This window comes from Nannobrachium achirus, assembly GCF_963921795.1.
Source record: "Nannobrachium achirus genome assembly, chromosome: 24".
In the NCBI taxonomy this organism is placed as follows: domain Eukaryota; kingdom Metazoa; phylum Chordata; class Actinopteri; order Myctophiformes; family Myctophidae; genus Nannobrachium; species Nannobrachium achirus.
The window spans coordinates 5,928,326-5,954,488 of NC_137831.1; the positions used below are offsets into that span (position 1 = coordinate 5,928,326).

General features: G+C 39.5%; 1 protein-coding gene across 3 annotated transcripts in view; it reads left to right on the forward strand.

The window, feature by feature from the left end:
* LOC308280447 (mitogen-activated protein kinase kinase kinase kinase 4-like) overlaps positions 1 to 26,163 on the forward strand; it is a 119,704-nt gene that overhangs the window by 64,125 nt on the left and 29,416 nt on the right. For all 3 annotated transcript variants that reach the window (XM_080720721.1, XM_080720719.1, XM_080720720.1), the window contains exons 12-15: positions 15,099 to 15,309; positions 16,212 to 16,373; positions 16,883 to 16,969; positions 23,578 to 23,739. In XM_080720721.1, coding sequence (XP_080576847.1) covers positions 15,099 to 15,309; positions 16,212 to 16,373; positions 16,883 to 16,969; positions 23,578 to 23,739 — 622 coding nt within the window. The remainder of the gene's footprint in view (positions 1 to 15,098; positions 15,310 to 16,211; positions 16,374 to 16,882; positions 16,970 to 23,577; positions 23,740 to 26,163) is intronic.

A 26,163-nucleotide genomic window follows, 5' to 3' on the forward strand; every position in this document is an offset into this window, starting at 1 on the left:
TCATATTAATAATAATATTTATAATATTATGTTACAGTTCCATAGTGAACGTCCCTGGTGAGTCCACCCTGCGTAGAGACTTCATCATATTAATAATAATATTTATAATATTATGTTACAGTTCCATAGTGAACGTCCCTGGTGAGTCCACCCTGCGTAGAGACTTCATCATATTAATAATAATATTTATAATATTATGTTACAGTTCCATAGTGAACGTCCCTGGTGAGTCCACCCTGCGTAGAGACTTCATCATATTAATAATAATATTAATAATATTATTTACAGTTCCATAGTGAACGTCCCAGGGGAGTCCACCCTGCGTAGAGACTTCATCATATTAATAATATAATATTTATAATATGTTACAGTTCCATAGTGAACGTCCCTGGTGAGTCCACCCTGCGTAGAGACTTCATCATATTAATAATATAATATTTATAATATGTTACAGTTCCATAGTGAACGTCCCTGGTGAGTCCACCCTGCGTAGAGACTTCATCATATTAATAATAATATTTATAATATGTTACAGTTCCATAGTGAACGTCCCTGGTGAGTCCACCCTGCGTAGAGACTTCATCATATTAATAATAATATTTATAATATTATGTTACAGTTCCATAGTGAACGTCCCTGGTGAGTCCACCCTGCGTAGAGACTTCATCATATTAATAATAATATTTATAATATGTTACAGTTCCATAGTGAACGTCCCTGGTGAGTCCACCCTGCGTAGAGACTTCATCATATTAATAATATAATATTTATATTATGTTACAGTTCCATAGTGAACGTCCCTGGTGAGTCCACCCTGCGTAGAGACTTCATCATATTAATAATATAATATTTATAATATGTTACAGTTCCATAGTGAACGTCCCTGGTGAGTCCACCCTGCGTAGAGACTTCATCATATTAATAATAATATTTATAATATGTTACAGTTCCATAGTGAACGTCCCTGGTGAGTCCACCCTGCGTAGAGACTTCATCATATTAATAATAATATTTATAATATTATGTTACAGTTCCATAGTGAACGTCCCTGGTGAGTCCACCCTGCGTAGAGACTTCATCATATTAATAATAATATTTATAATATGTTACAGTTCCATAGTGAACGTCCCTGGTGAGTCCACCCTGCGTAGAGACTTCATCATATTAATAATATAATATTTATATTATGTTACAGTTCCATAGTGAACGTCCCTGGTGAGTCCACCCTGCGTAGAGACTTCATCATATTAATAATAATATTTATAATATTATGTTACAGTTCCATAGTGAACGTCCCTGGTGAGTCCACCCTGCGTAGAGACTTCATCATATTAATAATATAATATTTATATTATGTTACAGTTCCATAGTGAACGTCCCTGGTGAGTCCACCCTGCGTAGAGACTTCATCATATTAATAATAATATTTATAATATTATTTACAGTTCCATAGTGAACGTCCCTGGTGAGTCCACCCTGCGTAGAGACTTCATCATATTAATAATAATATTAATAATATTATGTTACAGTTCCATAGTGAACGTCCCAGGTGAGTCCACCCTGCGTAGAGACTTCATCATATTAATAATAATATGTTATAGTTCCATAGTGAACGTCCCTGGTGAGTCCACCCTGCGTAGAGACTTCATCATATTAATAATAATATTTATAATATGTTACAGTTCCATAGTGAACGTCCCTGGTGAGTCCACCCTGCGTAGAGACTTCATCATATTAATAATAATATGTTATAGTTCCATAGTGAACGTCCCTGGTGAGTCCACCCTGCGTAGAGACTTCATCATATTAATAATAATATGTTATAGTTCCATAGTGAACGTCCCTGGTGAGTCCACCCTGCGTAGAGACTTCATCATATTAATAATAATATTTATAATATGTTACAGTTCCATAGTGAACGTCCCTGGTGAGTCCACCCTGCGTAGAGACTTCATCATATTAATAATAATATTTATAATATGTTACAGTTCCATAGTGAACGTCCCTGGTGAGTCCACCCTGCGTAGAGACTTCATCATATTAATAATAATATTTATAATATTATGTTACAGTTCCATAGTGAACGTCCCTGGTGAGTCCACCCTGCGTAGAGACTTCATCATATTAATAATATAATATTTATAATATGTTACAGTTCCATAGTGAACGTCCCTGGTGAGTCCACCCTGCGTAGAGACTTCATCATATTAATAATAATATTTATAATATGTTACAGTTCCATAGTGAACGTCCCTGGTGAGTCCACCCTGCGTAGAGACTTCATCATATTAATAATAATATTTATAATATTATGTTACAGTTCCATAGTGAACGTCCCTGGTGAGTCCACCCTGCGTAGAGACTTCATCATATTAATAATAATATTTATAATATTATGTTACAGTTCCATAGTGAACGTCCCTGGTGAGTCCACCCTGCGTAGAGACTTCATCATATTAATAATATAATATTTATAATATGTTACAGTTCCATAGTGAACGTCCCTGGTGAGTCCACCCTGCGTAGAGACTTCATCATATTAATAATAATATTTATAATATGTTACAGTTCCATAGTGAACGTCCCTGGTGAGTCCACCCTGCGTAGAGACTTCATCATATTAATAATAATATTTATAATATTATGTTACAGTTCCATAGTGAACGTCCCTGGTGAGTCCACCCTGCGTAGAGACTTCATCATATTAATAATAATATTTATAATATTATGTTACAGTTCCATAGTGAACGTCCCTGGTGAGTCCACCCTGCGTAGAGACTTCATCATATTAATAATAATATTTATAATATTATGTTACAGTTCCATAGTGAACGTCCCTGGTGAGTCCACCCTGCGTAGAGACTTCATCATATTAATAATAATATTAATAATATTATTTACAGTTCCATAGTGAACGTCCCAGGGGAGTCCACCCTGCGTAGAGACTTCATCATATTAATAATATAATATTTATAATATGTTACAGTTCCATAGTGAACGTCCCTGGTGAGTCCACCCTGCGTAGAGACTTCATCATATTAATAATATAATATTTATAATATGTTACAGTTCCATAGTGAACGTCCCTGGTGAGTCCACCCTGCGTAGAGACTTCATCATATTAATAATAATATTTATAATATGTTACAGTTCCATAGTGAACGTCCCTGGTGAGTCCACCCTGCGTAGAGACTTCATCATATTAATAATAATATTTATAATATTATGTTACAGTTCCATAGTGAACGTCCCTGGTGAGTCCACCCTGCGTAGAGACTTCATCATATTAATAATAATATTTATAATATGTTACAGTTCCATAGTGAACGTCCCTGGTGAGTCCACCCTGCGTAGAGACTTCATCATATTAATAATATAATATTTATATTATGTTACAGTTCCATAGTGAACGTCCCTGGTGAGTCCACCCTGCGTAGAGACTTCATCATATTAATAATATAATATTTATAATATGTTACAGTTCCATAGTGAACGTCCCTGGTGAGTCCACCCTGCGTAGAGACTTCATCATATTAATAATAATATTTATAATATGTTACAGTTCCATAGTGAACGTCCCTGGTGAGTCCACCCTGCGTAGAGACTTCATCATATTAATAATAATATTTTTAATATTATGTTACAGTTCCATAGTGAACGTCCCTGGTGAGTCCACCCTGCGTAGAGACTTCATCATATTAATAATAATATTTATAATATGTTACAGTTCCATAGTGAACGTCCCTGGTGAGTCCACCCTGCGTAGAGACTTCATCATATTAATAATATAATATTTATATTATGTTACAGTTCCATAGTGAACGTCCCTGGTGAGTCCACCCTGCGTAGAGACTTCATCATATTAATAATAATATTTATAATATTATGTTACAGTTCCATAGTGAACGTCCCTGGTGAGTCCACCCTGCGTAGAGACTTCATCATATTAATAATATAATATTTATATTATGTTACAGTTCCATAGTGAACGTCCCTGGTGAGTCCACCCTGCGTAGAGACTTCATCATATTAATAATAATATTTATAATATTATTTACAGTTCCATAGTGAACGTCCCTGGTGAGTCCACCCTGCGTAGAGACTTCATCATATTAATAATATAATATTTATAATATGTTACAGTTCCATAGTGAACGTCCCTGGTGAGTCCACCCTGCGTAGAGACTTCATCATATTAATAATAATATTAATAATATTATGTTACAGTTCCATAGTGAACGTCCCAGGTGAGTCCACCCTGCGTAGAGACTTCATCATATTAATAATATTAATATTAATATTTAATAATATTATGTTACAGTTCCATAGTGAACGTCCCTGGTGAGTCCACCCTGCGTAGAGACTTCATCATATTAATAATAATATTTATAATATGTTACAGTTCCATAGTGAACGTCCCTGGTGAGTCCACCCTGCGTAGAGACTTCATCATATTAATAATATAATATTTATAATATTATGTTACAGTTCCATAGTGAACGTCCCTGGTGAGTCCACCCTGCGTAGAGACTTCATCATATTAATAATAATATTATAATATTATGTTACAGTTCCATAGTGAACGTCCCTGGTGAGTCCACCCTGCGTAGAGACTTCATCATATTAATAATATAATATTTATAATATGTTACAGTTCCATAGTGAACGTCCCTGGTGAGTCCACCCTGCGTAGAGACTTCATCATATTAATAATAATATTTATAATATTATGTTACAGTTCCATAGTGAACGTCCCTGGTGAGTCCACCCTGCGTAGAGACTTCATCATATTAATAATAATATTTATAATATTATGTTACAGTTCCATAGTGAACGTCCCTGGTGAGTCCACCCTGCGTAGAGACTTCATCATATTAATAATAATATTTATAATATGTTACAGTTCCATAGTGAACGTCCCTGGTGAGTCCACCCTGCGTAGAGACTTCATCATATTAATAATATAATATTTATAATATGTTACAGTTCCATAGTGAACGTCCCTGGTGAGTCCACCCTGCGTAGAGACTTCATCATATTAATAATATAATATTTATATTATGTTACAGTTCCATAGTGAACGTCCCTGGTGAGTCCACCCTGCGTAGAGACTTCATCATATTAATAATATAATATTTATATTATGTTACAGTTCCATAGTGAACGTCCCTGGTGAGTCCACCCTGCGTAGAGACTTCATCATATTAATAATATAATATTTATATTATGTTACAGTTCCATAGTGAACGTCCCTGGTGAGTCCACCCTGCGTAGAGACTTCATCATATTAATAATATAATATTTATAATATGTTACAGTTCCATAGTGAACGTCCCTGGTGAGTCCACCCTGCGTAGAGACTTCATCATATTAATAATATAATATTTATAATATGTTACAGTTCCATAGTGAACGTCCCTGGTGAGTCCACCCTGCGTAGAGACTTCATCATATTAATAATATAATATTTATAATATTATGTTACAGTTCCATAGTGAACGTCCCTGGTGAGTCCACCCTGCGTAGAGACTTCATCATATTAATAATATTAATAATATAATATTTATAATATTATAGTTCCATAGTGAACGTCCCTGGTGAGTCCACCCTGCGTAGAGACTTCATCATATTAATAATATAATATTTATAATAATATGTTACAGTTCCATAGTGAACGTCCCTGGTGAGTCCACCCTGCGTAGAGACTTCATCATATTAATAATATTATGTTACAGTTCCATAGTGAACGTCCCTGGTGAGTCCACCCTGCGTAGAGACTTCATCATATTAATAATATAATATTTATATTATGTTACAGTTCCATAGTGAACGTCCCTGGTGAGTCCACCCTGCGTAGAGACTTCATCATATTAATAATATAATATTTATAATATGTTACAGTTCCATAGTGAACGTCCCTGGTGAGTCCACCCTGCGTAGAGACTTCATCATATTAATAATATAATATTTATAATATGTTACAGTTCCATAGTGAACGTCCCTGGTGAGTCCACCCTGCGTAGAGACTTCATCATATTAATAATAATATGTTATAGTTCCATAGTGAACGTCCCTGGTGAGTCCACCCTGCGTAGAGACTTCATCATATTAATAATAATATTTATAATATGTTACAGTTCCATAGTGAACGTCCCTGGTGAGTCCACCCTGCGTAGAGACTTCATCATATTAATAATAATATGTTATAGTTCCATAGTGAACGTCCCTGGTGAGTCCACCCTGCGTAGAGACTTCATCATATTAATAATAATATGTTATAGTTCCATAGTGAACGTCCCTGGTGAGTCCACCCTGCGTAGAGACTTCATCATATTAATAATAATATTTATAATATGTTACAGTTCCATAGTGAACGTCCCTGGTGAGTCCACCCTGCGTAGAGACTTCATCATATTAATAATAATATTTATAATATGTTACAGTTCCATAGTGAACGTCCCTGGTGAGTCCACCCTGCGTAGAGACTTCATCATATTAATAATAATATTTATAATATTATGTTACAGTTCCATAGTGAACGTCCCTGGTGAGTCCACCCTGCGTAGAGACTTCATCATATTAATAATATAATATTTATAATATGTTACAGTTCCATAGTGAACGTCCCTGGTGAGTCCACCCTGCGTAGAGACTTCATCATATTAATAATAATATTTATAATATGTTACAGTTCCATAGTGAACGTCCCTGGTGAGTCCACCCTGCGTAGAGACTTCATCATATTAATAATAATATTTATAATATTATGTTACAGTTCCATAGTGAACGTCCCTGGTGAGTCCACCCTGCGTAGAGACTTCATCATATTAATAATAATATTTATAATATTATGTTACAGTTCCATAGTGAACGTCCCTGGTGAGTCCACCCTGCGTAGAGACTTCATCATATTAATAATATAATATTTATAATATGTTACAGTTCCATAGTGAACGTCCCTGGTGAGTCCACCCTGCGTAGAGACTTCATCATATTAATAATAATATTTATAATATGTTACAGTTCCATAGTGAACGTCCCTGGTGAGTCCACCCTGCGTAGAGACTTCATCATATTAATAATAATATTTATAATATTATGTTACAGTTCCATAGTGAACGTCCCTGGTGAGTCCACCCTGCGTAGAGACTTCATCATATTAATAATAATATTTATAATATTATGTTACAGTTCCATAGTGAACGTCCCTGGTGAGTCCACCCTGCGTAGAGACTTCATCATATTAATAATAATATTTATAATATTATGTTACAGTTCCATAGTGAACGTCCCTGGTGAGTCCACCCTGCGTAGAGACTTCATCATATTAATAATAATATTAATAATATTATGTTACAGTTCCATAGTGAACGTCCCAGGGGAGTCCACCCTGCGTAGAGACTTCATCATATTAATAATATAATATTTATAATATGTTACAGTTCCATAGTGAACGTCCCTGGTGAGTCCACCCTGCGTAGAGACTTCATCATATTAATAATAATATTTATAATATGTTACAGTTCCATAGTGAACGTCCCTGGTGAGTCCACCCTGCGTAGAGACTTCATCATATTAATAATAATATTTATAATATGTTACAGTTCCATAGTGAACGTCCCTGGTGAGTCCACCCTGCGTAGAGACTTCATCATATTAATAATAATATTTATAATATTATGTTACAGTTCCATAGTGAACGTCCCTGGTGAGTCCACCCTGCGTAGAGACTTCATCATATTAATAATAATATTTATAATATGTTACAGTTCCATAGTGAACGTCCCTGGTGAGTCCACCCTGCGTAGAGACTTCATCATATTAATAATAATATTTATAATATGTTACAGTTCCATAGTGAACGTCCCTGGTGAGTCCACCCTGCGTAGAGACTTCATCATATTAATAATAATATGTTATAGTTCCATAGTGAACGTCCCTGGTGAGTCCACCCTGCGTAGAGACTTCATCATATTAATAATTAATATGTTACAGTTCCATAGTGAACGTCCCTGGTGAGTCCACCCTGCGTAGAGACTTCATCATATTAATAATAATATTTATAATATGTTACAGTTCCATAGTGAACGTCCCTGGTGAGTCCACCCTGCGTAGAGACTTCATCATATTAATAATAATATTTATAATATGTTACAGTTCCATAGTGAACGTCCCTGGTGAGTCCACCCTGCGTAGAGACTTCATCATATTAATAATAATATTTATAATATTATGTTACAGTTCCATAGTGAACGTCCCTGGTGAGTCCACCCTGCGTAGAGACTTCATCATATTAATAATATAATATTTATAATATGTTACAGTTCCATAGTGAACGTCCCTGGTGAGTCCACCCTGCGTAGAGACTTCATCATATTAATAATAATATTTATAATATGTTACAGTTCCATAGTGAACGTCCCTGGTGAGTCCACCCTGCGTAGAGACTTCATCATATTAATAATAATATTTATAATATTATGTTACAGTTCCATAGTGAACGTCCCTGGTGAGTCCACCCTGCGTAGAGACTTCATCATATTAATAATAATATTTATAATATTATGTTACAGTTCCATAGTGAACGTCCCTGGTGAGTCCACCCTGCGTAGAGACTTCATCATATTAATAATAATATTTATAATATGTTACAGTTCCATAGTGAACGTCCCTGGTGAGTCCACCCTGCGTAGAGACTTCATCATATTAATAATAATATTTATAATATGTTACAGTTCCATAGTGAACGTCCCTGGTGAGTCCACCCTGCGTAGAGACTTCATCATATTAATAATAATATTTATAATATTATGTTACAGTTCCATAGTGAACGTCCCTGGTGAGTCCACCCTGCGTAGAGACTTCATCATATTAATAATAATATTTATAATTATGTTACAGTTCCATAGTGAACGTCCCTGGTGAGTCCACCCTGCGTAGAGACTTCATCATATTAATAATAATATTTATAATATTATGTTACAGTTCCATAGTGAACGTCCCTGGTGAGTCCACCCTGCGTAGAGACTTCATCATATTAATAATAATATTAATAATATTATTTACAGTTCCATAGTGAACGTCCCAGGGGAGTCCACCCTGCGTAGAGACTTCATCATATTAATAATATAATATTTATAATATGTTACAGTTCCATAGTGAACGTCCCTGGTGAGTCCACCCTGCGTAGAGACTTCATCATATTAATAATATAATATTTATAATATGTTACAGTTCCATAGTGAACGTCCCTGGTGAGTCCACCCTGCGTAGAGACTTCATCATATTAATAATAATATTTATAATATGTTACAGTTCCATAGTGAACGTCCCTGGTGAGTCCACCCTGCGTAGAGACTTCATCATATTAATAATAATATTTATAATTATGTTACAGTTCCATAGTGAACGTCCCTGGTGAGTCCACCCTGCGTAGAGACTTCATCATATTAATAATAATATTTATAATATGTTACAGTTCCATAGTGAACGTCCCTGGTGAGTCCACCCTGCGTAGAGACTTCATCATATTAATAATATAATATTTATATTATGTTACAGTTCCATAGTGAACGTCCCTGGTGAGTCCACCCTGCGTAGAGACTTCATCATATTAATAATATAATATTTATAATATGTTACAGTTCCATAGTGAACGTCCCTGGTGAGTCCACCCTGCGTAGAGACTTCATCATATTAATAATAATATTTATAATATGTTACAGTTCCATAGTGAACGTCCCTGGTGAGTCCACCCTGCGTAGAGACTTCATCATATTAATAATAATATTTATAATATTATGTTACAGTTCCATAGTGAACGTCCCTGGTGAGTCCACCCTGCGTAGAGACTTCATCATATTAATAATAATATTTATAATATGTTACAGTTCCATAGTGAACGTCCCTGGTGAGTCCACCCTGCGTAGAGACTTCATCATATTAATAATATAATATTTATATTATGTTACAGTTCCATAGTGAACGTCCCTGGTGAGTCCACCCTGCGTAGAGACTTCATCATATTAATAATAATATTTATAATATTATGTTACAGTTCCATAGTGAACGTCCCTGGTGAGTCCACCCTGCGTAGAGACTTCATCATATTAATAATATAATATTTATATTATGTTACAGTTCCATAGTGAACGTCCCTGGTGAGTCCACCCTGCGTAGAGACTTCATCATATTAATAATAATATTTATAATATTATTTACAGTTCCATAGTGAACGTCCCTGGTGAGTCCACCCTGCGTAGAGACTTCATCATATTAATAATAATATTAATAATATTATGTTACAGTTCCATAGTGAACGTCCCAGGTGAGTCCACCCTGCGTAGAGACTTCATCATATTAATAATAATATGTTATAGTTCCATAGTGAACGTCCCTGGTGAGTCCACCCTGCGTAGAGACTTCATCATATTAATAATAATATTTATAATATGTTACAGTTCCATAGTGAACGTCCCTGGTGAGTCCACCCTGCGTAGAGACTTCATCATATTAATAATAATATGTTATAGTTCCATAGTGAACGTCCCTGGTGAGTCCACCCTGCGTAGAGACTTCATCATATTAATAATAATATGTTATAGTTCCATAGTGAACGTCCCTGGTGAGTCCACCCTGCGTAGAGACTTCATCATATTAATAATAATATTTATAATATGTTACAGTTCCATAGTGAACGTCCCTGGTGAGTCCACCCTGCGTAGAGACTTCATCATATTAATAATAATATTTATAATATGTTACAGTTCCATAGTGAACGTCCCTGGTGAGTCCACCCTGCGTAGAGACTTCATCATATTAATAATAATATTTATAATATTATGTTACAGTTCCATAGTGAACGTCCCTGGTGAGTCCACCCTGCGTAGAGACTTCATCATATTAATAATATAATATTTATAATATGTTACAGTTCCATAGTGAACGTCCCTGGTGAGTCCACCCTGCGTAGAGACTTCATCATATTAATAATAATATTTATAATATGTTACAGTTCCATAGTGAACGTCCCTGGTGAGTCCACCCTGCGTAGAGACTTCATCATATTAATAATAATATTTATAATATTATGTTACAGTTCCATAGTGAACGTCCCTGGTGAGTCCACCCTGCGTAGAGACTTCATCATATTAATAATAATATTTATAATATTATGTTACAGTTCCATAGTGAACGTCCCTGGTGAGTCCACCCTGCGTAGAGACTTCATCATATTAATAATATAATATTTATAATATGTTACAGTTCCATAGTGAACGTCCCTGGTGAGTCCACCCTGCGTAGAGACTTCATCATATTAATAATAATATTTATAATATGTTACAGTTCCATAGTGAACGTCCCTGGTGAGTCCACCCTGCGTAGAGACTTCATCATATTAATAATAATATTTATAATATTATGTTACAGTTCCATAGTGAACGTCCCTGGTGAGTCCACCCTGCGTAGAGACTTCATCATATTAATAATAATATTTATAATATTATGTTACAGTTCCATAGTGAACGTCCCTGGTGAGTCCACCCTGCGTAGAGACTTCATCATATTAATAATAATATTTATAATATTATGTTACAGTTCCATAGTGAACGTCCCTGGTGAGTCCACCCTGCGTAGAGACTTCATCATATTAATAATAATATTAATAATATTATTTACAGTTCCATAGTGAACGTCCCAGGGGAGTCCACCCTGCGTAGAGACTTCATCATATTAATAATATAATATTTATAATATGTTACAGTTCCATAGTGAACGTCCCTGGTGAGTCCACCCTGCGTAGAGACTTCATCATATTAATAATATAATATTTATAATATGTTACAGTTCCATAGTGAACGTCCCTGGTGAGTCCACCCTGCGTAGAGACTTCATCATATTAATAATAATATTTATAATATGTTACAGTTCCATAGTGAACGTCCCTGGTGAGTCCACCCTGCGTAGAGACTTCATCATATTAATAATAATATTTATAATATTATGTTACAGTTCCATAGTGAACGTCCCTGGTGAGTCCACCCTGCGTAGAGACTTCATCATATTAATAATAATATTTATAATATGTTACAGTTCCATAGTGAACGTCCCTGGTGAGTCCACCCTGCGTAGAGACTTCATCATATTAATAATATAATATTTATATTATGTTACAGTTCCATAGTGAACGTCCCTGGTGAGTCCACCCTGCGTAGAGACTTCATCATATTAATAATATAATATTTATAATATGTTACAGTTCCATAGTGAACGTCCCTGGTGAGTCCACCCTGCGTAGAGACTTCATCATATTAATAATAATATTTATAATATGTTACAGTTCCATAGTGAACGTCCCTGGTGAGTCCACCCTGCGTAGAGACTTCATCATATTAATAATAATATTTATAATATTATGTTACAGTTCCATAGTGAACGTCCCTGGTGAGTCCACCCTGCGTAGAGACTTCATCATATTAATAATAATATTTATAATATGTTACAGTTCCATAGTGAACGTCCCTGGTGAGTCCACCCTGCGTAGAGACTTCATCATATTAATAATATAATATTTATATTATGTTACAGTTCCATAGTGAACGTCCCTGGTGAGTCCACCCTGCGTAGAGACTTCATCATATTAATAATAATATTTATAATATTATGTTACAGTTCCATAGTGAACGTCCCTGGTGAGTCCACCCTGCGTAGAGACTTCATCATATTAATAATATAATATTTATATTATGTTACAGTTCCATAGTGAACGTCCCTGGTGAGTCCACCCTGCGTAGAGACTTCATCATATTAATAATAATATTTATAATATTATTTACAGTTCCATAGTGAACGTCCCTGGTGAGTCCACCCTGCGTAGAGACTTCATCATATTAATAATATAATATTTATAATATGTTACAGTTCCATAGTGAACGTCCCTGGTGAGTCCACCCTGCGTAGAGACTTCATCATATTAATAATAATATTAATAATATTATGTTACAGTTCCATAGTGAACGTCCCAGGTGAGTCCACCCTGCGTAGAGACTTCATCATATTAATAATATTAATATTAATATTTAATAATATTATGTTACAGTTCCATAGTGAACGTCCCTGGTGAGTCCACCCTGCGTAGAGACTTCATCATATTAATAATAATATTTATAATATGTTACAGTTCCATAGTGAACGTCCCTGGTGAGTCCACCCTGCGTAGAGACTTCATCATATTAATAATATAATATTTATAATATTATGTTACAGTTCCATAGTGAACGTCCCTGGTGAGTCCACCCTGCGTAGAGACTTCATCATATTAATAATAATATTATAATATTATGTTACAGTTCCATAGTGAACGTCCCTGGTGAGTCCACCCTGCGTAGAGACTTCATCATATTAATAATATAATATTTATAATATGTTACAGTTCCATAGTGAACGTCCCTGGTGAGTCCACCCTGCGTAGAGACTTCATCATATTAATAATAATATTTATAATATTATGTTACAGTTCCATAGTGAACGTCCCTGGTGAGTCCACCCTGCGTAGAGACTTCATCATATTAATAATAATATTTATAATATTATGTTACAGTTCCATAGTGAACGTCCCTGGTGAGTCCACCCTGCGTAGAGACTTCATCATATTAATAATAATATTTATAATATGTTACAGTTCCATAGTGAACGTCCCTGGTGAGTCCACCCTGCGTAGAGACTTCATCATATTAATAATATAATATTTATAATATGTTACAGTTCCATAGTGAACGTCCCTGGTGAGTCCACCCTGCGTAGAGACTTCATCATATTAATAATATAATATTTATATTATGTTACAGTTCCATAGTGAACGTCCCTGGTGAGTCCACCCTGCGTAGAGACTTCATCATATTAATAATATAATATTTATATTATGTTACAGTTCCATAGTGAACGTCCCTGGTGAGTCCACCCTGCGTAGAGACTTCATCATATTAATAATATAATATTTATATTATGTTACAGTTCCATAGTGAACGTCCCTGGTGAGTCCACCCTGCGTAGAGACTTCATCATATTAATAATATAATATTTATAATATGTTACAGTTCCATAGTGAACGTCCCTGGTGAGTCCACCCTGCGTAGAGACTTCATCATATTAATAATATAATATTTATAATATGTTACAGTTCCATAGTGAACGTCCCTGGTGAGTCCACCCTGCGTAGAGACTTCATCATATTAATAATATAATATTTATAATATTATGTTACAGTTCCATAGTGAACGTCCCTGGTGAGTCCACCCTGCGTAGAGACTTCATCATATTAATAATATTAATAATATAATATTTATAATATTATAGTTCCATAGTGAACGTCCCTGGTGAGTCCACCCTGCGTAGAGACTTCATCATATTAATAATATAATATTTATAATAATATGTTACAGTTCCATAGTGAACGTCCCTGGTGAGTCCACCCTGCGTAGAGACTTCATCATATTAATAATATTATGTTACAGTTCCATAGTGAACGTCCCTGGTGAGTCCACCCTGCGTAGAGACTTCATCATATTAATAATAATATTTATAATATTATGTTACAGTTCCATAGTGAACGTCCCTGGTGAGTCCACCCTGCGTAGAGACTTCATCATATTAATAATAATATTTATAATATTATGTTACAGTTCCATAGTGAACGTCCCTGGTGAGTCCACCCTGCGTAGAGACTTCATCATATTAATAATAATATTTATAATATGTTACAGTTCCATAGTGAACGTCCCTGGTGAGTCCACCCTGCGTAGAGACTTCATCATATTAATAATATAATATTTATAATATGTTACAGTTCCATAGTGAACGTCCCTGGTGAGTCCACCCTGCGTAGAGACTTCATCATATTAATAATATAATATTTATAATATGTTACAGTTCCATAGTGAACGTCCCTGGTGAGTCCACCCTGCGTAGAGACTTCATCATATTAATAATATAATATTTATAATATGTTACAGTTCCATAGTGAACGTCCCTGGTGAGTCCACCCTGCGTAGAGACTTCATCATATTAATAATATTAATATTTATAATATTATGTTACAGTTCCATAGTGAACGTCCCTGGTGAGTCCACCCTGCGTAGAGACTTCATCCGGCTGCAGCAGGAGAACAAGGAACGCTCGGAGGCGCTGCGGCGCCAGCAGCTCCTCCAGGAGCAGCAGCTCAGAGAGCAGGAGGAGTACAAGCGCCAACTACTGGCCGAGAGGCAGAAGCGCATCGAGCAGCAGAAGGAGCAGAGGAGGCGCCTGGAGGAGGTGAGTGTGTGCGTGTGTGCGTGCATGCGTGTGTGTGTGTGCGTGTTAGGTTTTTGGCCCACGGTTTTGGTTCGGTTTATCTACAGCAGGGGTGCCCAAAAGGTAGATGGGGATCTGCCGTTAGATCACAGAGGCTGTGCAGGTAGACCACATGACATGCCCCTAAAAATTATATATAATTAAAATATATACAAAATAAAAACATATTTTTAAATAGTCACAAAACCCCTCTTTTTGTTATCTGTCACTTGAATTAAGGTCACTTGATTGATTGACATCAGGAAGGGCCTGTCACTGGCTGTCACTGTCTAAAGTAGTCAAACCCCCAATACTTGTTTTCAAGAGTCAGTAGCTTTACAAAGAACCTGAAAACCTACACTTCCATACAGAATGGGATGAAGACTTGTTTTCTTCCCCACTATTTCCCAATTTTTGTCCCTACTATTTGTTTGTCCGATATGTAAAGCCAGTGCTGCTAATCCCCAAGGCCCTAAAAAATTAGGTGGGGGTAGATCATTTTGAGCTGGTCATTTTAAAAGTAGCTACAGTCACAGTTGGGACTGTTGGGAATAATGTAACTTTTAATGAGCTCCTGGTGACTGGAGAGCAGCACACCAACGTTAGGTAGAGCCAAATCATTCTGCTAATGTATTAATGAGATGGTGTCGCCTGCCGAATATAGACAATCTACATGCTCCCTTTGTCAATCATGCTTGATCTGCTGTTTTTGGTGACTAACATCAGACGGATCACAGGCAACTCTGCGAGTCATTTATTCATTATTTTATGTAAGATGTGTTGAACCGCGCAGGGCGTACCGCACGGTTTGGTTTTCAACCGTAAACCGCTGTGCCCCTAATAGAAACATACATGTCATCACACTCTCTCTCTGTGTTCAACAGCAACAGCGCAGGGAGCGTGAGATGAGGAGGCAGCAGGAGCGCGAGCAGCGCCGCAGGGAGCAGGACGAGAAGAGACGGGTGGAGGAGATGGACAGGAGGCGCAAGGAGGAGGAGGAGAGGAGGAGAGCCGAGGACGAGAAGAGGAGGAACGACCGAGAACAGGTACTGTTACTGTACACTGTGTTCACAATAACATACCTGACCTGGTCGGAAGAGCACTGCTTCTAGTTTTTGAGCGGTGCAAACCGCTCCTATAAGTGGCTGTGCGTGTTTCCGTAGCCTTTTTCCTCAGCGTTTTGCCATAGTAAAATGTGTGTGTGTAGCATAGCCTGTACATCCTAGACTTAAATCCTAGCCTGAAGATGTTATGTAAGCACGACCACCGCTCACTTCACATTGGGTGTGATTTTTATTTATTATTTTATTTTTGGTGGTGGGGGCCTAATTACTACCTATTTGTTTATGCTTGGATGGATGAAATTCACAATCTCTGTCGTCACTGTGAGTCAAGCATGGCCATTCTGTCTGGAGTTTTGACAGTTAACTGATTAGGTGAAAAACAGGAAGAACTCTGAACGTTTCAAAAGTTTGGTGGCTGTTCTTTTCTTTGCTCCGCTTCTGGTATGTTAGCTGCCAATCACAGTGTGCGCTTATTGTGTCTTGATTGACAGGAGTACATCCGTCGTCAGCTGGAGGAGGAGCAGAGACACCTGGAGATCCTGCAGCAACAACTGCTGCATGAACAAGCCATGTTACTGGTATGATACACACACACACACACACACACACACACACACACACACACACACACACACACACACACACACACACACACACACACACACTGCATGAACAGGCCATGTTACTGGTATGATACACACACACACACACACACACTCACACTCACACTCACACTCACACTCACACTCTCACACACACACACACACACACACACACACACACACACACACACACTGCATGATAATTTAGTGTAACCCTAATGAACCTGCAAACTTTTTGTTTTGGAGAAATTTGTTTTGGTTAATCCATTTTTTTTCCTATTTTGGACCCAAACCCTTATGAACGTGTGTTATTTTCAGACCCGATTGGTTCCCTCATAAAAACTGCTGTACATGATGTGTCTCGGGCATGGTCAGGTGTTTTGGGCGTCTGGAGTACGAGATGAAAGACCTCGAACCCGGCACACAGCATTCGCTTCAGAGCGGTACTTAGTTCCTTGATTTGGCTCTCCAAGTGAATTCTCTGAATCGCAAGGGCGAGCACAGACATAAAAGAGGTGTCGATAAAAAGACTCCCCTCTTTCCTGTGCTCTGTCTCAGTAGGAATCATACGGGGGGTTTGACGAAACCCCCGTTAGTTTCAGGAGGAGAGTGGACAATCTCTCTTTGATTAAACCCATGCTGACACCAATGCTACTTTTAGCATTTGTTTTTCCCATAAACCACACCGTGTTTATTCGTCCTGAAACATAACCTACGCATTGTGTTATTTTGTCCAGAGAAACTTGCCTGTTTAGTTGTTCTTTTTCCCCCCACAGAAAGTAACATAATATATGTTTTGTTCTAAAAAACTGTGTGTTTATGACTGCAGGATTGCGGCTAACAGAAAGTCATTCTATTTGTGTAAACTAAAGACATGTAAGAAGAATGAACGAGAACGTTCTGGTCTCAAACGAAGCCATCAGGAAATGTTCAGACCGAGGTTTTCTTTACAGGTCGGGGAGATCTGAGTCACTGTGTGTGTGTGTGTGTGTGTGTGTGTGTGTGTGTGTGTGTGTGTGTGTGTGTGTGTGTGTGTGTGTGTGTGTGTGTGTGTGTGTGTGTGTGTGTGTGTGTGTGTGTGTGTGTGTGTGTGTGTGTGTGTGTGTGTGTGTGTGATGATTGTAAGTGATCTAGCTGGTGTGTTTCTCCACTGAGTCATCACATTGTCTTGCCTGGTCTGCGATTCATTAAGTTTTGCAATAATTGTGTAAACTCAGCGTATTTTGATTGTTCTTTTTTTGTCTGACTGAAAACTGTCCGAGTGCCAAATTAAATTATCTTTATAGAGGACCGTAGCAGTGGCTTTTTGCATGTTTAGTCCATTGATTGAGTCACAACTTGCCACGACTTTTATGATGTGGTTAAAATAAGCCAGGTTGTCTTTTTTTGGCCTTTGTATTTTCAGCTTTTTCTGTCAAAAGGGGAATAGATACAGACTGAACAGTTGACACATCAGGACTATGGATGGGACGATAAGCGATATTATCGTTTATCGTGATAAAAAACACTCACGATAATCGTATCGTGGAGATTTAATTTATCGTGATATCCTCCTCTGTCATGCACTGGGATCAATTCACCTTTTATTTGCCGAGCTGCATATCCGATACAACTTAAACCCTCTATTGGTAAAAGGTACTTATGCACTTTTTTTCACTCAATAACAAATCACTTTGCAAATGTTCCGCCCCAGGATAATGGATGTTGGGGGTATTTTGATTATCGCGATAATATCGTAAATCACGATTTCTTTGGTCACAATAATGACATGACATTTTCATATCGTCCCATCCCTAATCAGGACCATTATTCAATTATAATTTAAAAAAGGTTAATTAAAGCAGCACTATCTTCTGCCTGGGATTTGAACCTGGTTTCCTGCACAAGTACTTAATGTTTTACCGTTGAGCTAATAGAGCCGGGCTGCTTGCTCAGGGGGATAAATGGAATCTTGACCATCAGGTCAACATGCATGTCAGATCCTGAGTCTAGGTGAGACATGACCTTTGATTACCCTAGTAATCAATAAAGTTTCCCGGAAAAGTTACTCTAGTAATAAAGTTTCCCCAGGACTATAATGTGTTGCCCTGTTGGGCAACCACTCTAATAATCTATATAATCCATACGTTTAAAACGGTGTGTCTTGGTTATAGTGTTTGTGAAGCAGTTTTTACTTATAGGAAGGCGATATTTAAAAACGCCTCTATTTGACAAAGCAAAGACGGAGTGCTTTGGTGAGACTAAAACTAACTGGGGACGATGTGGTCTCTGTCAGGTGTAAACCTCATTATGTCCGAAGCTGTTAACTTTTCAGAACTCAAATTCTGCAAAAGTAGCAGATCTACAAGCTCAAAACGCACCACTTCAGGCCGTGTTTGGAGCTTGTGGATCTTCTATTTTGACGCTTCTGTGTGACTCTGTAGTATGATGAAGCAGGGCATTCATTTTACGAAAAAACACAAAGTTAAAATATGGAGATGAAAAGTTTGTGGTTTGTAATGAGCTGTTGGATGTGTCCACAGAAACACGGCTTTATATAACTTAATGTATAGTTTTTCTGAGAAGAAAGTCGGAGTATACAACAGAAATAGACCTGTGGCGGACCAACTTTTACATAACTGCCCACAAGCTTCCAAAGCATACAGTTCCTGTTTTTCTCTTTGTATTTACATAATGTATTTTCACTCAAACTCACATGTGATGAACCCAGATTAACCCATTAAAACCGTGAAAGTATTCATGTCATTTTAGATCTGCTATTTTTACAAAGTTGTGACAATTGTGCAAATCTTATCTTATCTCATCACAATCATTTTAACCACTTCATCCATGTTGGCTATTCAAAAATAGCAGATCTACAAGTTCAACATTCTTGGGAAAATGTTTTGGAAATTCTAAATAATCGTTTTTCCTTTACATAAATCTTCTATTCTGGGGGGCACTGGAACAAAACCTTTTCAGATGGGGAGTCCCCAAATAACATATCTATTTGGGGGACCTTGACATGAAAAGGTTTGAGAACCACTGCCTTTATAAGCGCTTCATTCAATCGAACCAAAATGCTAAGCAAAGTGTATAACCGGACAGTACATTATCAGCGTAGAACACTAGGGGGCGTGTAGGGTGGTCTCGAGCGTGACCACCATCATCCTCTCCGTCTCCGCCGACCTCCGACCCCACTCGGGCCGACCTCATGACCTCGGCGCCCACTCTGACCTTTGACCTGTGCTGCACTAGGAGTTCAAGTGGCGAGAGCTGGAGGAGCAGCGCAAGGCCGAGCGTCTGCACAAGCGCCTGCAGCAGGAGCAGCTGTACCTGCTGTCCCTTCAGCACCACAGCAAGCAGCCCGCCGACGCCGCCAAAAACCCTGCCGCCGCCAAAGACCCCGGCGGCGGCAAGGCCCCCGAAAACAGCCCCGCCAAACCCCCTCAGACCGCAGCGCCCCCAGACCGAGCACTCACCGCCACCCCGCAAGCTCACGTCCTCGAGACCCTGGCCCCTCTAGCCAGAGCTCCCCCCGAGGCCCCTAAGACCCCCCAGACGGGCCCTTCCGATGCCGCAGAGACCCCAACACCGGCCTCAGCCCCGCTACCAGCCACGGCACCGGCCTCTGCACCCCCACCGGCCTTGGTCCCGGTAGCAGCCACGGCACCGGCACCCACACCGGCCACGGCACCGGTGCTGGAGAAGGCAGACTCTCGCGAGACCGCTTCCCCCCTACCCCCATCCCCACCCCTTGGCTCCGATACCGCTCGCCCCCAGACCCCCGATACCCCCCCTGACCTTAAACCTCCCCTGGCCGAGAGCCCGGAGCCCGATAGGCCCGCCGAGCCTGTCAGTCAACCTGCGCAGCCTATCAGAGAGGTGAACCTCGGCCCCCGGCCCCCGGCGCTCTCCATCTCTTCCTGCTTTGATTCTGGTTTCCTCTTTGCTTGTTTTCCACGAACGCACGCACACTGGCCTTTATTATGGGTGGTGTGAGCGACGTAGTATGGTTTTCTTTTGCTTTATAACCCGTACATGACTAGCTAAGGCCTCCAGTAAAACCGTACATAACACGCTAAGACCATAAGTATAATGAACCATTCAGTAAATTTCCCCTCTCGAGTGGGAAAGGACTAATTCCCAGCTAAGGTGATGGACGATCTGGCAGAGAAACTGGAGATCCAGACATTTCCGTGTGGTGTCCAGACAACTGCGACACATTGTCTGTTCTGGGACGCTAATAGAAGGGTTAACTCACTAGCCTTCGGCATGGCCGGGTGTGACGGAGAAAAGGAAAACCCACAGGCTCACAACCAAACCAAGTTAATGTTGTTAATACTTCTCTTTCTGGCCTTTCACTGCTGCCTGCCTCTATGCTGCATCCCGACGACTAAAACCCTTTGTCACGTTACGTTATGGGGGACACACGATGCTCAATTAAAACGGGTTAAGCAAGAAAGGATGTTTTTCAGAATACGATAGTTGTCGAGGGAATAAAGTAACCATAAGGGTCATTCTAGATTGCATTTCCATGTGCTAGACTTTCAGAATAATTGTATACCTTCTCATAACAAGTTCACTGTGAATTTGGATCCTGTCTCGTTAGGAAGGGGAATAGCTTGACATAATTTAGGAGCTGTGTGTCCACCGAGCTGTGTGTCCATTATTTTTTCACCGAGAGCCCTGCACAGTATGTTTTCATAATATTTTCAACAGGAGTACCAAGTATTTATGCTACACTAGAAACACGACGATATGGAAAAATACAATATCACAATATTTTCCCAAACTGTATCACGATACACGATTTTATCACAATTCTTTTTCACGTTGGTTGTTATGGTTATTTTTCAAGTTATTTGAAAGACTCTCTGGGTTCCTTTTGGGAGGTCTAAATTGAACTTTACAAGTATGTAACTCTGACAGTGTACAACTTTGTATACTGTCAGAGTTAAGTGAGGACCTTGACATGTTAAAGTTTGAGAACTACTGATTTAGACTAAAATGCTGGTTTAAATTGAACTCTGCAATGAATCTCTGTTTTATAAGGCTCCCTCATTTGTATCATGATATATACGATACCTCTGAAAAGGCATATCGTGCAGACATTGTATCGTCTCAACGATAATTATCGCCATATCGCCCACCCCTAGCTGAGAGTTAAAAATATCTCCAACTAAGGGCATCTTAGAAGAGTGCCTTTTTCAGCTAGGGAAGAAAAATTAGGTTTTGGGGCAGATCTGTTAACAACGTAAAAGTACATACAGGAGACTGAGCCAGGGAGGAAGAAGGACATGCAACGCAGGTCGCCGGCCGGAATCGAACCGGGGGAATGTTGCACTTGTGTGCTCTACTCTGTGGTCGTTGCCCCACCGCCTCTACTGCTGTCCTCATGGTCTTTAGACGCCAGGGGTTTCCCTTCACACTGAATGGCCTTCTTGAAATGAAACGTGCACATTTATGTACTCTATGTGTGTGTGTGTGCTGTAAGGGCCAGTGCATGGACATGGCTGAGGCCCATACTAACATGCTGGACGACCCGAGTCTCACTCTCTCCAGTGTGTCATGTCTTTAACATGTGTTTAACATGACATTAACATGTCATTAACATGTCATTAACATGTCTTTCATTGTAACTCCAGTGAACTTCTCTTTGCAGGCAGCAGCTGTGTGTGCGCGTGTGTGTGTTTGTATATACAGTATGTCATTGTTGTCTCTGTACGTGTCTGTGACAGTGATTCTCATTTTATTTTTTCATTTCAAAGACTTTCCTTCAGTTTGACATGCATTATTATTATTTTACACTTTAAAATCTGATCTACTCTGTAAAATCCTCACTGTAAATGTAACTCCAAAGAGTGTATATGAATGGAACCAAATGGACTCTTGTGGTTTAATTTGGTTCTGTTTGTTACAGAACTGCACCGGTCCATTTTGGGTCTACTAACTATCGACAATTTACAATTTACAATTTACAATTTAGGCATTTAGCAGACGCTTTTAATCCAAAGCGACTTACAATAAGCAGGTAATGCATCAATATAATAAGCAAGATAATATGTCAGTACATCAACAACAATATAACAAATGCATAGGAATATCAATCCAGAAAAGAAAAAAACAATAACATAGGTAGAACACACACCTAATCAGTTGAAAAAAATTTTTTTTGTTACATTGAGTGTTACAGTAGTGCTATGGGTTTAGGTGGAGTCTGAAGAGGTGAGTCTTCAGTCCACAGTGGAAGCTAGGGAGTGAGTCTGTTGTTCTAAGTGCGACAGAGAGTTTATTCCACAATCTCAAACTAGCTGGGGAACCCCCTCGGGGACCCCCATTTTGAGAACCACTGGTCTATGACGTCTGTGTAGTTACATGTGTGTACATGTGTGTACATGTGTGTACATGTGTGTGTGCTGGGCTGCCTCCACTGGTCTCTCTCTCTCCAGGCATGTGTAACCCTGGTCCCAGCGGGCCGTGTCTCCTCTGTGTTAAACCTCCACACCTTTTTCACAGCTTATTCTTCGCGTAACGTAACGTATCTGATGACCCTGATCCATCCCGACTGTCCCGCTGACTGTGCTCTACGCCTCCCCCTCCAGGCCGACGAGAGGTACCGCAAGAACATCCAGGGCTCCCCGCAGAGCGCCCCGCCCCCCAAGCAGCCCCCCCTGCCCCCCCGCTCCTCTGAGCCCTTCTCCAACGGCGGAGGACCGCCGCAGCCCGAGTCCTCCTCCGCCATGCACCGGCCCATGGAGCCGCAGGTAACACCCTCTACATACACCTAAAAAACACCCAAACACCCTCATGGAGCCGCAGGTAACACCCTCTACATACACCTAAAAAACACCCAAACACCCTCATGGAGCCGCAGGTAACACCCTCTACATACACCTAAAAAACACCCAAACACCCTCATGGAGCCGCAGGTAACACCCTCTACATACACCTAAAAAACACCCAAACACCCTCATGGAGCCGCAGGTAACACCCTCTACATACACCTAAAAAACACCCAAACACCCTCATGGAGCCGCAGGTAACACCCTCTACATACACCTAAAAAACACCCAAACACCCTCATGTAGCCGCAGGTAACACCCTCTACATACACCTAAAAAACACCCAAACACCCTCATGTAGCCGCAGGTAACACCCTCTACATACACCTAAAAAACACCCAAACACCCTCATGGAGCCGCAGGTAACACCCTCTACATACACCTAAAAAACACCCAAACACCCTCATGGAGCCGCAGGTAACACCCTCTACATACACCTAAAAAACACCCAAACACCCTCATGTAGCCGCAGGTAACACCCTCTACATACACCTAAAAAACACCCAAACACCCTCATGTAGCCGCAGGTAACACCCTCTACATACACCTAAAAAACACCCAAACACCCTCATGTAGCCGCAGGTAACACCCTCTACATACACCTAAAAAACACCCAAACACCCTCATGGAGCCGCAGGTAACACCCTCTACATACACCTAAAAAACACCCAAACACCCTCATGGAGCCGCAGGTAACACCCTCTACATACACCTAAAAAACACCCAAACACCCTCATGTAGCCGCAGGTAACACCCTCTACATACACCTAAAAAACACCCAAACACCCTCATGTAGCCGCAGGTAACACCCTCTACATACACCTAAAAAACACCCAAACACCCTCATGTAGCCGCAGGTAACAACCTCTTCATACACCCAAACAACACCCAAACACCCAACACACTCGCTTGCCGAAGCCATGTAGGGTTAGAGATGCTTAACACAACTGCTGTCAAAAAAATACCTCTTTGTAGGGCTACTCCGCCATGCCAGAGGAACCCGAAGATTTAATAAGCTTTAATTTAAAAAAAATGTTTTATCGAAGCCGAACTAAAATAGGAACTAATGCTCTGGGATCGGTTTCTACACGGACACATTATGGAGCGAACCGATTAACATTGAGGCCGTAAACCGGAAGCGGATGGTCCGTCCTCTATTCCGGCCTGTTAGATTTCTGTGTAAACACCACGGCTTACAGATGGAGAACGGATTGATCAATTTTCAAAATGAGAAGCTGATGGAATACGCAAACACACGATGCAAAGCAGTGTCCGATCGCGCACGATGGTAACTGGATTAGCGCCCGCGATAACAGGTAGGAGAAGCCAGCAGTGAAAGACATAGAAAAATCTTCTGTTTCCTCGGCTGTAAACAACCAATGAGTTAAAGGAGTAGTCACCCCCAAAATGACTTATTGTCTATTGATTACTCACCCCATGGAGACTTGAGTTCAATGATATATTTTAGTTTTTGTCAATATTCCTAAGCCAATAATTTAAGGAGACTCTTTGTAGGCCCGTTGATTCCGGATGGAACATGCGACAAAAAACAAGTAATGATTGAACTCAAGTCTCCATGGTGTGAGTAATCAATAGGAAAAAAAGTCATTTTGCGGGTGAACTACTCCTTTTAACTCATTTGCTGCCAAAAACGAGGAACCCGAGAATTTCGCGATGTACCACCCTGCCACGCCCGAGGAACCCGAGAATTCTTGAAAAAAAAAAAAAAAAAATCAAAAAAATGTTTTTTCAAAAAAAAAAATTGACCCCAAAACATTTAGTAGGCATGATAGCGATCGCGAAATTGCATGTTTAACCCCCATAGCAACCCCATCTTTCAAACATGGCAGCCATCTTTGTTTACATTTTAGGAAAACATAATGGCTGCTATCTCATGAATGCCTGAACGGATTTCCATTCGGATTTTTTTGTTTGAAAGCTGTGAGCAATGTGGACACACGTGGTGCATTATCTAGGCATGGGTGTGCATGATCCGTGCACTATGAATTACATGGAAGTCTATGGAGACAGTTTGGCATAATTAGAGTACGAAGGTATTGTTAAATGGCAGCAGATGAGTTAAGGTATCTCTCCACCAAACAGACCGCTACTGATTATTACTGCAGGCTGGCATTCGAATGAAGTCCGGAGATCAGTCCTTTTGGAAGACAAATGAGCCAAGCTAAATGTAAATGCCTACAATGCCAAGTGCTCGTCAGGGTGTGTGGGGGTCCCCGGATTCCAGATGGCGGTCATGTGCTGCTGCTGCTGCCTTCATCACACCCTGAACACCCCCCACCCTCACACATCACCATTAACCCCCGCCCCCCCAACCCTAACCCTTGT